The sequence below is a fragment of the Chrysochloris asiatica genome, unplaced genomic scaffold, assembly GCF_000296735.1.
Source record: "Chrysochloris asiatica unplaced genomic scaffold, ChrAsi1.0 scaffold00262, whole genome shotgun sequence".
Lineage (NCBI taxonomy): Eukaryota > Metazoa > Chordata > Mammalia > Afrosoricida > Chrysochloridae > Chrysochloris > Chrysochloris asiatica.
In genome coordinates, this window is record NW_006408780.1 from 2,634,659 (window position 1) to 2,646,805 (window position 12,147).

Here is a 12,147-nt window from a genome sequence, read left to right on the forward strand (position 1 = left end):
GACCTTGAAGTGCTCTTTTTGACAATGGATGAGACCCCACCCTCTTCAGTTTCATCCCCAGCATAGTAAACCATATGAATGTCAAATTCAAATTAGCCAGTATCAGTCCATTTCAGTATGTCAATGCCTAGGATACTGATCTCTATGCATTCCATTTCCTCTTCCTAGATGAATACTTTCTACATTCCACATTCTGATGATTAATGGATGTGATGTTTGCAGCTGTTTCTGCTCATTTTGAGTTGTGCTCCATCAGTAAATAGAGCTCTCAAAAGCTTTATTCCATCCACATCATCATGTCAACTTTACTTTGAGGAGGCAGCTCTTCCCCAGTTGTATTTTGAGTGGCTCCTTCTTCCTAGTCTGTCTTAATCTGGAAGCTCTGATGAAACCTGACCACCATGGATGACCCTGCTGGTATTTAAGATAGCTTCCAGAATCACAGCCATACACAAAGCCAGTGCTGTAGGGCAAACGGACAGATGAATGGTGGATAACAAAGTTATCTAGTGCTGCTATAATAAGAATACCACACATGTGTGCTTTAGCAAACAGAAATTCATTCTCTTACAGTTTAGGAAGCTATTGTTGGTGGTGGTAGTATCCTTGAATCGGTTCCAACTCATAGCAACCCTGTTTAGGGTTTCTAAGGCTATACATTTTTACAGGAACAGAAAGCCTCATCTTTTTCCAGTGGAGCTGCTGGTGCGTTTGAACCACTGACTTTGTGGTTACTAGTCCAATTCTTATCCTACGGATATTGTTGTTAGGGACTATAGAGTAGGTTCCAACTCATAGTGACCCTGTGCATAATAGAACGAAACACTGCCCAGTACTGCATTATCCTTACAATTGTTGTCACCCTTGAGTTCACTGCTGCTGCTATTATTTATGTTCATCCATCTCGTTGGGGGTCTTCCTCTTTTTCCCTGACACTCCACTTTACCAAACATGATGTCCTTCTCATGACTGCTCCCTCCTGATGACATGTCCGAAGTTACAAGGGAAGACATCTAAAGAGCATTCTGGCTGTACTTATTCCAACACAGATTTGTTTGTTTTTTTTGGCAGTCCATGGTACTTTCAATATTCTTTGCCAGTACCATAATTAAAATGCATAGTTTCTTCTACAGTCTGCTTTATTCATTGTACAACGTTCAAATGCATATGAGGTTATTGAAAATGCCATGGCTTGGGTCAGGCACACCTTAGTCCTCAAACTGACATCTTATCTCTTGAACACTTTGAAGAAGTTTTGTGCAGCAGATTTGCCCAATGCAACACGTCTTTTGATTTTTTGACTGCTGTTGCAGAGAGGGGTTCATATTCAGAATACAGACTTTAAGGAAAGGCTTTCTGCCTCTGTGTCTCCTGGTTTTAGGAGGTTCCCAGAGCAGGAACCCCAGCTCCAAAGGATGTGTTCCACTCCTGGTTTTTCTTTCACTCTTTGCTTCTCTTTCCTTGGATCTCTTGTAAGATAAAAGTGCTGCAATCCACACTCCACGGAAACTCCTTTTACATTGGCTCAGGGTTATGACGTCTGTAAGGGTGTTGTGTCTCATTTAACGCCCTTACAACTGATTGACTGATTCTATCAGACCACATCATGGGGAATTACTACATCATTCCTTAACTGCCAAACCTCTGAAAATCATGGTCCTGACAAGTTGACAAATATTTTGGGAGGACGTCATTCAATCCATGACACCTGTGTACCCCCACTCTCTCATAAATAGGACAAGCTATGTGCTGAAGCATTGTTTGCCTTAACAGCTCCTACAGTTTAGACTAAGAGAAGTGGTTGTTGTTGTTAAGTACTGTGGAGTCGATTCCCACTCACTGCGACCCTGCACAGGGTTTCCAAGGAGCGGCTAGTGAACTTGATTTGCCGACCTTGCATTAACCTTCAAGAAGTATAAATCTCTGCCTTGTCACTGGTACCATGGCTAGGGGTATCAGAGTGCTCCCGGGGACAAGAGCTACACAGAGAGCTGGGGTGCCCAGGAAGAGGCTGCTGAGCATCCGCTCTACGCCTGCTGCCTCTGATCCTTATCCTCTGCCCATCTGCCAGTGAGCTGGCTGAGCTGTTGTTGGTGGCCTGGCCCTGGGTGGCTTCCGGAGGGTCATAGGGGTCAAAGTTGGAATGAGGATTCTGAGATTAGGAGATGAGGCCTCGGCGGAGCTCAGGGTCCCCTGGTCATTTGACTCAAGGTGCAGGAAAGAAGGAATTTGGAGCAACATGAAACTTGCAATCTGCTGCATGCTATGTGTCTTGCAGTGAAACTCCGAGGGAGAGGGCCTCTTTCCTTCTCCTTGTGCACCTTGCCTCAGGGCCTGCTGTCCTCTCAGTGGCCAGTACCTCTTGGGCATGTAGGTGTTGGTCACTCATCCATTGCTGAAAGGAAGTCACCTAGTGGCAGTTTCGTGCAGGTTCATTTTGCAGTTGGCTGTTTTCTGGCTGTCCCCACTAACAGCTGCTCTCAGACAGGGGTTCCTTACTGCCCATAGCTCTTTCTCAAGGTCAGCGTAGTATGGTCTGTGACCAGTTTCTGGAGGGATGAAGGACTCCTTCCCTGTGGGGATTGGAGTCTCCCTTCCTGCCTTCTCAGGGGCCACCCTCCACCCTCCACACCTCCCTCCTTCCTACTCCTTCCCAGTGAGGTCTTCCTTGCTGCTCTTGTAAATGCTCCTTCCCTCTGCGGGTCCTCCTGGGGGCCTCCCTCCCTCCTCTGATACCCCCTAGGGACACGCAGCCCCTTAAAGTCACCAGCACCACCCTCAGACAAGGCAAAGTTGAGCGCACTACTGCTGAGTACAGGCAGCACCCCAGAGGGTCAGGAGGCACCTAGAATTGGAGGTCCCGGGAAGAAGGGCCTGTCCACGTGGGAGACGATGAGGGAGACGATGTGGTCACTACACAACGCCCAGCTCAGCGGAAACACGCAGCCAGGGCCTGGAGGGGGGGATTCCGTTAGTGAGGTGATGGGTTTGTGGAGATCCCTTTAAGAAACCAACATCGTCATGTCTCCGGAGAGCTAAACTCGCCTGAAGACCCGGGACCGCAAACTATGCTCACGGGGACAGAGCAGCTCCGGGGTGCGGGTGGGAGAATCATCCTCCACCTCCGGGTGTTTTGCGCACCGCAGCGTCGGCGTGTCCGGGAGTGCAAACGGAACGACCCACGGCCAGCTCTGTCCAGATTCCCGTGCATGGCCGGGCCCCGTGGCGCCAAGTGCTGGGGGGAATGGAAGAGGCACACGTCCTAATAGGTGTTCCACGTACTCCTCTTTCTCTGTGATCCACGGCCCCGGCCTCCAGGGTCTCTCCCCTCTTCGGACCTCACACTGAGACCCCAAGGCCCTTACCCACCATGACATCACTTTGGGATCCCCAGGGTCCCTTCCCTCCTCCCATGACCCCACACTGGGTCCCCAAGGCAGCGTCTGGCCGGTCCCCTAGGAAAGCCAAGGGAAGGCCTCCTGCCTGCGGAGATTGCAGGGCATAAACGAGTAGGAGCAACGCCCCTTTCCGCTCCCCGCCCTTGGGAAGTGGCAATCTGCGTCGTAGTTTGCTTGGCTGCTGCAGGTGCAAACGCCTTCAACTTTCAGACCAAATTCGGGAACAACGAGTCCCGGTTCCGGCCCTAGCTGGAGTAGCGCGCAAGCGGGTGACTAGAGGTCCCCACCAGGTATGCGGGTCCACGCACATCCATAGTTCTCTGCCCAGCGCCTCGCAGGCCCCGCCCCTCCAGACTCTGCCCCGCCCCTCTCCCCGCCCACCCGACTCCCTACAGGAAAGCGCCTGCGCAGAAGCAGCAGGCGCACTCGGAAGCCCTGGGTGGGTAGGGAGGCGGCGGGGCGACGACGGCGGCAGCAGCAGCAGCAGCAGGATCTGAGCACTCTGTGCTAGGACCCCGGCCTCTCGCCCGGACGCCCCTGGGGGCTCGGGGCCGCGGGGCCAGGGGATGGCGGCGGCAGCCGAGCCCGGGGCCCATACCTGGACAGGCGGCGGGTCCCCGCGCCCCGGCAGCCCGGCCTCCAGTCCCGTGCTGGGCGGCGGAGGCCGCGTGCGGCCGGCGCCCGGGATGGAGAGGGCAGGCGCCAGGCACCCGACCCCCTCCGTCACGCTGGGCCACAGCTTCCGGAAGGTGACGCTCACCAAGCCCACCTTCTGCCACCTCTGCTCCGATTTCATCTGGGGGCTGGCCGGCTTCCTGTGCGATGGTGAGGCTTGCGCTCCCCGCCCGATGTAATGCGGGTCCTGGGACCCCTGGGGTCCCCGCTTTGCTAGTGAGGACCAAGCTCCCCTCATTCTCGACTGTGTCCATCTGGCCCCTACGTATGGGACCCACAGACCCCACCACCCCAGGACCCCACCAGCCCCATCAGAGAACCCGTGAGTGCTCCAAAGTCTGAGGCTCCTCCGGGATCCCGACTTCAGGACCTACCACTATTCCTACCCCAGCCCTCATCCTGACCGGAAGCCACCTTTCTGCCCCATTCTTCCGCCTTAGGCTGGACAGCTCACCTTTGACCCTGCCCCTCCTAGCAGCGGCCTCCCGAGGACAGAGTCCTCCGGCAGCCCGGGGCCACGGAGGGAGATGGTGGCGGCGGCAGCTCTTCCCGAGTGGGCGGTGGTGGGGGGTCCTGTTCCGAGGCACCGGCCCTGGGCATCTCGGCCGAGCATCCTGTGTGTGCCTAGGAGCATTGGGAGCGTGCGCAGCCTGTGCGAGGATTCGGGACCTATGGCTCTTGCTGCGGGATCTAGGCAGAGGGTCCTCCTCCTCCCGGGAGTGGGGCAGAACCGTCCACAGTTCAGTGATGCTATTGGGATAACTGAAGGAATTCCCCAAGCCTGGGGCTGGTGTGTCTTGCCCACCTGCTCCCGAGCCGAGGTCCCTAATGGTTTGCTGCTGCCCAGAGAAACTGAGAGCTGACTCTGCTCAGGCGCAGCCTCCTGGAAAACCAGCCGGCCGGGCCAGTGCCTGTCATCTCTGGGTGCGGCGTGCCCTGACATGGCTCCTACCCAGATGCCAAGCAGGCCAGCCTGGGCAAGGAGGGCCCTTCCCTTCTGTGGCGCCCTTGCATGCCGACCCGGGCCACTTGTGTGCTTCCGGCTGGGCCTCTCCTACCTTTGCCTCCTCCTTCCTGAGGCTGCTGAGCCCAGGGTACCCTGCCTGCAGGGGAGGGGCTCACGGGCAGCAGCTGTTTGTGATGCAGTGGGGGACTCTTGTGTGAAGTGTAGTGACCATTGGCTGGCCCAGGGTCCTAGAGGTAGGACAAGATGAGGAGCAGGGAGGAGCCTTCTGAGGGGTTGCCCGGTCTGCACAAGTGGGGGCTTTCTTGATTGCAAAGAGAGCTGGGACCCCCAGGCTGCCAGAGGTGGTCTGTCCAGCTGAGCCTGGAGATAGCCCCTGGTTGCTGTCGTCCTGCCCTGGTGTACTGAGTGGCTCATCTGAGGAAGGAGGGAGTGTGTAAGCTAAAGTAAGGACCCTCTGGACAAGAGAGATGTACGAAGGATAGGCTGAAGCTAGACCCTAGGACCCTGCAGAAGTGAGTAGTGGAGGTAGAGCTCCAAATCTAGGCCAGAACCCAGGACCTGGGTCTCCCTCACAGACATGATCTCTGCAGGTGGGGTTCTAGGGCTTAGGGAGAGGGGTATGGAGGCAGATTACAGGGCAGCCTGTGGAGTGTTCTTCCCATATCTGGAGAGGACTTTGAGTGATTCTCAGCAAGCAGAGATGTCTGGCAAGGAAGTACCTTCCTGGCCTGGGAGTACCCAGGATGGGGGTGGGGAAGGTGGCTAAGGACGGCCCAGCTCGCACTATCTCCATGTCCCAGGGGAGGAAGCCCGCCTGTTGTAGCTGCCCCGCTGTGACTTAGCTGGTCTGGGGTGCTAGGGGAGGAAGCTGACTGGGAAGCGGGGAGTTCCTCCAAGTTGGCCGCATTTGGGCAGTTTTCTCTGGAGCCTGGCCACAAAGCGGCTTCTGTCTGTGCCTCTCTAGGGGCTGCATGGGAGGCAGAGGACACAGCTGGGTTGTCCCCACAGTGTGGCCTTCCCCACATGGGGAACATGCCAGTTTCCTGGGAGGTACAATGGTCACAGCAAACTGTCTTGGAGAAGAAGCCTTCCCTAGACCTACCCCACTTTCTAGTTGCCTGCAACTTGTCCACCCAGTCTCCTGCCCACTGGGTTCAGTCCCACCCACCCATCCTGTGTGTGGCCAGCTCTCCAGCCGCCTCCTTCTGCTACCCTCTCCTGTTTCCTCCTCCCCAATCTCTCTCCCTCCCCCTTTCCCTCCAACCCCCCCAGCCCTCTTTTTAGCCCTCTACCCTTTTTCATCTTGCTCCCCACGCCACACTTTAGCCCTCTCCCTCCTGTCCCCTCCTTCCTTCCCTCCTGCCCACTGTCTGGTCCCTTCAGGCTGTGACCTTCTCTATGACCCTGCCCTGACCCAGTCCAGTCTGTGAAAAAGGTACTCCCTGAGTGGGCCTGTGGGTAGGGTTTGTATGGTCCACTGAGGGTGGTCAGAACTGAACCAGACCTCTGTTCCCGTGTGTCCCCCCATTATTGCATAGTGAGCACCGTGAGACTGGGGGCTGCCCTACCGCACCCCCACAGGAACTGCCTTTCCCATCACTGTCTGGCAGAGAGGCCCCTATCTTGAGGTAGCCGGTCCCAGAACTGGGCGCTTGCCGTGGCCACTGCCATCCTGCCGAGCCTGGACTCTGGGCTCCTCGCTGTGACGGGAGTTGTCAGGGGAGACCTCCATGGCATTTCTCGTTCCCACAGTCTGCAACTTCATGTCCCACGAGAAGTGTTTGAAGCACATGAAGAACCCTTGTGTGTGCGTCGCACCCAGCCTGGTCCGGGTGAGCCTACACCTCTTGTCCTGCAGGGGCCAACCTCGTAGACTGGTGGGCAGGCTACTTTTTCCTGGATGATTGCTATCCACCTTGTTGTTGTTGTTGTTGTTGTTAAGTGCCATAGAGTCGGTTCCGACCCATAGCGACCCTGTACAGGGTTTCCGAGGGTGTAAATCTTTACCAGTAGAAAGCCTCATCTTTCTCCCACGGAGAGGCTGGTAGTTTCGAACCGCTGACCTTAAGGTTCGCAGCTATCCACCTTAATGCCGTGAAATTGGTCCGCGTGCATTGTTGAAAACCAGTAAGAAGGAGTGAGCCATATGCTCCCCAAGGGGTTGTGAGACAATCCATCCTAAAGGTCACCTACTGGATGATTCCATGGAGGACAGATGAGTGGCTTACCAGGGCTCTTGGTGGTGTAAAGGGTTAATACGCTCAGCTGCCAACTTAGAGCCCTTTGTGGCTGGTGGTTGGGGGGCGGGGTGCAGCAGAGACTGGGCCATTACTGAGCCCAGACTCTGTGCTCCCCCCATGCCCCCAGGTTCCAGTGGCGCACTGTTTCGGCCCCCGTGGGTTGTACAAGCGCAGGTTCTGCGCAGTCTGTCGCAAGAGCCTGGAGGCGCCTGCGCTCCGCTGCGAAGGTACCGTGGCAAGGGCACCCGGGCCTAAGGTCTTGGTGTCTGGTACTCAGGGTAGCCCAGCCCTTCCCCTGGGAGATAGAGGGGTGGAGTCTAACGGCCCTGGTGCACAGCCCTCCAGTAACCTGTGTGGGGTGATCCAGAGGCCAGACTCGGGGATCGGGGCTCCCGGAAGTGCTTGTGGGGAGCAGAGTCCAAAGGGGCAGGCAGGTCTGGGCGCAGGATGGCTGGGTGGCAGGTGGTAGGGGCAGAGTGACCTGGCAGGCTGGTGTGCAGACCTCGGCCTGCTGGGATGCGGGGGCACTGCGAGAGCCCCTAACCCTGCCCGCCCCCCAGTGTGTGAGCTGCACGTTCACCCCGACTGTGTGCCCTTCGCCTGCAGCGACTGCCGCCACTGCCACCAGGATGGGCACCAGGACCACGTGAGTGCTCGGGCACCGGGCAGGGGGTGGTCCCTACGGGGGCTCAGCTGACGTTACTTCTCCCCAGGACACATACCACCACCACTGGCGGGAGGGGAACCTGCCCTCGGGTGCGCGCTGCGATGTCTGCCGGAAGACCTGTAGCTCCTCGGAGGTGCTGGCTGGCCTGCGCTGTGAGTGGTGCAGCCTCCAGGTGAGGGCTGGGCCCGGGTGGCAGGGGTGGGCGGGGCCTCTACGTCAGAGCAGGGTGGGGCGTCAGGGGCCTGGCTCCCCCAGGAGAGGGCGGGGCGAGTGGGGTAGTGGTTCTGGAGTAGTGTGACCTCCAGGTGTGGGTGGGGACTGGCAGGGGGCTGGAGTGGAAGTTCTTGGGTGGCATACCTTCAGCTTTGAGGAAAGATGTGGCGAGGTCAGGAAGACAGGAGTGATAGATGGGATAGGAGTGTATGGCGCCCCCTCGCAGGCCCACCTTCCCTTCTGAGCCCATCTGCCTCAAGTTCTCTGGGGTGGAGTTTTCGTTAGATGGCGGAGACTGGGGGCACCCAGTCTGTGAAGTTGATGGGCGGTTCTTCGGTCTGTCTGTAAGTGTGGGGCCAGGGGTAGTTCTGAAGCCAGATACACTTGTGCCCCTAGGTCCATTCTGTCTGCTCCTCAGCGATCGCCCCTGAGTGCACGTTCGGGCGCCTACGCAGCATGGTTCTGCCCCCCACCTGCGTGCGCCTGGTGTCACGTAATTTTAGCAAGATGCATTGCTTCCGCATCGCGGAGACCACAGTCCAGGACACAGGTGAGGGCCTTGGGCAGGTTTCTGGGGGGAATGTGGATGGAGGCAATGGATCACGCAGGACTGGCCTTGGAGGGGCAGGGGGCAATTTGTGGGTACTCACTGTGCGGCAGCAAGATCACCCCCGTCCCTACCCCCCTGTAGTCAGCATGGATGAGCCTATGGGTCTACCCTTCCCCGCAGGCGAGGGCGACGATGGCGTGGATGGAAGTACTGCGGTGGGCCCAGGCAGAGAGGCGCTGGCGTCTCCAGAGTCCAGTGAGTGTCCTCCCTAGCGCCCACCCCATGCCTGTGCCCCATGGCCTCATGAGCCCCTCCCCCTGGCCAGGCAAGCAGACGCTGAAGATCTTTGACGGCAATGACACAGTGCGACGAAACCACTTCCGTCTGGTCACCGTTCCCCGCCTAGTCAGGAGTGAGGAGGTGCTGGTAAGTGAGCCCCGTGGGGACTGGGGTGCCAGCAGCAACCCATTCCCAGGGCAGGTTGGAGAGTGGAGTCCAGCCCACATGCCTGTCCTGTCCCTTCCAATCCTGTAGGAGGCAGCGATGCGGGCGTACTTCATCAGTGAGGACCCCTGTGACTTCGAGTTGCAAGCACCCCCCCTGCTCACTCAGGCTGGCGAGACTGAGGCCCGGGGGAAGGCTCGGAGCGGTGGGGCCAGTGGGGACGAAGGGGTCCGAGACCCCCCACCCGAGGCCTGGGTCATCCGTGCCCTGCCCCGTTCGCAGGAGGTCCTGAGAGTCTACCCTGCCTGGCTCAAGTGAGACAGTGCCCAGGCCCCATGGTCTGTCCAGTGGAGTGGGGAGTGTGAGGTGGAGCGGGGTCCCTGCTGGCCCAAGTCTGGGATCTGCTGGGTGAGCTGGAAGGGGTGTTGTGTGGGGGCGCTCTACCATTCTGAGTCTCAGGGTTTGCTCACAGGGTGGGCATGGCCTACGTGTCCCTCCGTGTGACCCCGCAAAGCACCGTGAGGACGGTGCTGCTGGAAGCGCTCCCGCTGCTTGGACGTCAGGTGTGGATGTCTGGGGTCACTGTGGGCTGGGCAAGTGGCCCCCGCATGGTGGAGGACCAGCCGCAGGCCTGACACGCCATTCTCTACCTTCAGACTGAGAATTCCGAGAACTATCAGCTGGTGGAGGTGCTCATGGGCAGCAGACAAGGTGAGCCCCTCTGCCCCTCATGACTGGACTGTGGTGACTCGAGTGGCCTGAGGTCCTAGCAGAGGGCTGGTACTGACTGTGTCCAGGACCCACTGCCTCGGGGTTCTTCTCTTGGTGGTGCCCCGGGCTGTGGGTCACACCCCATCTTCTAGCCCATTTGGCCCTGCATCCTGGGAGCGTCAGGGTCTACCGGCAGGCATTAGCTGAGGTGGACGCTGTGCTCTGTGCCCTCATCCTGCAGTTCAGCGGACAGTGTTGGCAGATGAGGAGCCCCTGCTGGACCGACTACGGGACATCCGGCAGGTTTGTGAGTGTGGGCACTGTCCTACGGCCTCCCGCCGTGTACGCCTTGCCTCCTCCAACTCTCTGCCATAGGTATATACCCCCCGCTGTGTATATGTGGCTCTGGGCAGAGGTGGACCACTGTATCTGCCCTCTGTGCCAAGTGTCCACTATGGCGTTGCAGTTTGTCTGGCTTGGCCTCCAGGACCACTCCTTCTGGCCCCAAGACTGGGCCGTTTCTGCTTGCTTTATATAGCTACGGGTTCCAGGCTGTGGTGTCCCTGAGCTTCCATGAGGGTGGAAGGAGATCTCCCTAGCATCCCCCTTTATGGCTCTAGAGGGCAGAGGCGCGTAGCATTTGCCAGTGCCCGGCCTGCACTGTCACCTCCCCACAGACGTCCCTGAGGCAAATGAACCAGACGCGCTTCTACGTGGCGGAGAGCCAGGCTCTGATCCCACGCGTCTCCCTGTTTGTTAGCGGCCTGCCACCTGGCCTTGCCTCCCAGGAATATGGCCCCCTGCTGCAAGAGGCGGTGGGCACCAAAGGTGGGACCTTCTGGCTTGCTGGGGCACCTAGAGGGACAGGAGGGGCCCCAGATGGCCATGCAGTACCTTCCTCCTTCCCCTGGTCTTACCCTCGCTTTGCTTCAGCTGTATCTGAGCTGGTCCCTGTCCTTTGTCCTCACCTGCAGGCTCAGGCCCGTGCCCCTCTTCTAAGCCTTCTGCCTTGCTACCATTCCCACCTGGTGCCCACCTCTGCCCTCTGCCTTCCCCACCTCAGCTCAGGCAGGGCAGAGAGCTCTGTGGGTGGAGTGGGCAGTGTTGGTGGGGACAAGGACTCGTGGTCACACGCAGGCAGGGCTGCCGGGGAGGGTGGATGGTGCCTCTGCCCCTGGACTGTGTCTGTCCTGGGTCAGTCGTGGTGGGAGCCAGGCACCCCTGACTGCATCTGTCTTTGCAGCTGACGTGGTGGCCGTGAGTCACGTCTACCCCTCCCAAGGTGAGCACTATTTTCTAAGGCTCAGGTTTGGCAGAACATTATTCCCTGGTTTTGATGGACAAGCCCCGCAGACCTTCATGTGTGAGGGCTTCTAGGGTCTGTCACAGAGGCTTGGTGTTCATCGGGGTTCTCTGTTATAACTCGTTGGCTAAGATGAGGCTCTGCTCAGAAACTGTTTGTGCCAAGACCCATTCTGACTCTGCGTTTGCCTCTGGTTATGGAAAATTTGAAACATACGTGGAGGTGGAGCAAGAAGCACGACGCACTCTCACGGGCTGCCACCCCCAGCTGTTCTTGTGGGTGTTTAACACCCTAGGCTGCCCTGGGTATGAGCTGGGGACGGGAGGCAGAGGGCAGGGCTTGATGGGGATGAGACGCAATGGTGGGGCCAGGGTGCTCGCCTCCCTGTCCCAGTGTACCTCCACGACTCCACGCATGTCCATTCAACAGAGGTGCCCTGTCATGTCTCTGGGCGGGACCAGTGAGGGGGGCAGGGAGGGGACAGGCTGGTGGGCTGACCTGAGCTGGTCATGTCCAGGAGACAGCCAAGGCCCCTGTGGACGGGCCCTGCCCTAGAGCTCACAGCCCACTTGCGCAGGTGCCCTGGTGCTGGACGTCACGTGCTTCGCGGAGGCTGAGCGGCTCTACATGCTGGTGAAGGACACAGCTGTGCAGGGCCGCCCCCTGACAGCCCTGGTGCTCCCCGACATGCTGGTGAGCAGGCTCTGCAGGACTTCCATTGTCTGCACACACCTTCTGCACACATGCCTTCACAACACCTCCACACACCAAACTACACACACAGTTAACTCCATACAACCTTCTCCACACACTTTCTCTACCCACAGCCTTCTTCACACAACTTTCTCCACACACAGTGGTCAGATTGTTTCTACACAAACATCTTCACATAAACTTCTTCACAGAAGTTTGAAGAAAGTGTGTGTGGACAAGGTCATGTGAACAAGGTTGTGTGTGGAGAGGTATGTGTGGACAAGGT

The 12,147-nt window shown here is 58.1% G+C and overlaps 1 protein-coding gene across 1 annotated transcript in view; it reads left to right on the plus strand.

Moving 5' to 3' along the window:
• The first annotated feature begins 3,964 nt into the window (after window positions 1-3,964).
• Window positions 3,965-12,147, plus strand: part of DGKQ (diacylglycerol kinase, theta 110kDa) — a 13,674-nt gene continuing 5,491 nt past the window's right edge. The window contains exons 1-15 of the mRNA XM_006874135.1: window positions 3,965-4,223; window positions 6,793-6,872; window positions 7,408-7,507; window positions 7,841-7,926; window positions 7,994-8,119; window positions 8,557-8,710; window positions 8,891-8,965; window positions 9,036-9,136; window positions 9,245-9,468; window positions 9,627-9,717; window positions 9,811-9,865; window positions 10,107-10,168; window positions 10,543-10,693; window positions 11,109-11,147; window positions 11,746-11,861. Of these exons, the coding sequence (XP_006874197.1) occupies window positions 3,965-4,223; window positions 6,793-6,872; window positions 7,408-7,507; window positions 7,841-7,926; window positions 7,994-8,119; window positions 8,557-8,710; window positions 8,891-8,965; window positions 9,036-9,136; window positions 9,245-9,468; window positions 9,627-9,717; window positions 9,811-9,865; window positions 10,107-10,168; window positions 10,543-10,693; window positions 11,109-11,147; window positions 11,746-11,861 (1,719 nt within the window). The remainder of the gene's footprint in view (window positions 4,224-6,792; window positions 6,873-7,407; window positions 7,508-7,840; window positions 7,927-7,993; window positions 8,120-8,556; window positions 8,711-8,890; window positions 8,966-9,035; window positions 9,137-9,244; window positions 9,469-9,626; window positions 9,718-9,810; window positions 9,866-10,106; window positions 10,169-10,542; window positions 10,694-11,108; window positions 11,148-11,745; window positions 11,862-12,147) is intronic.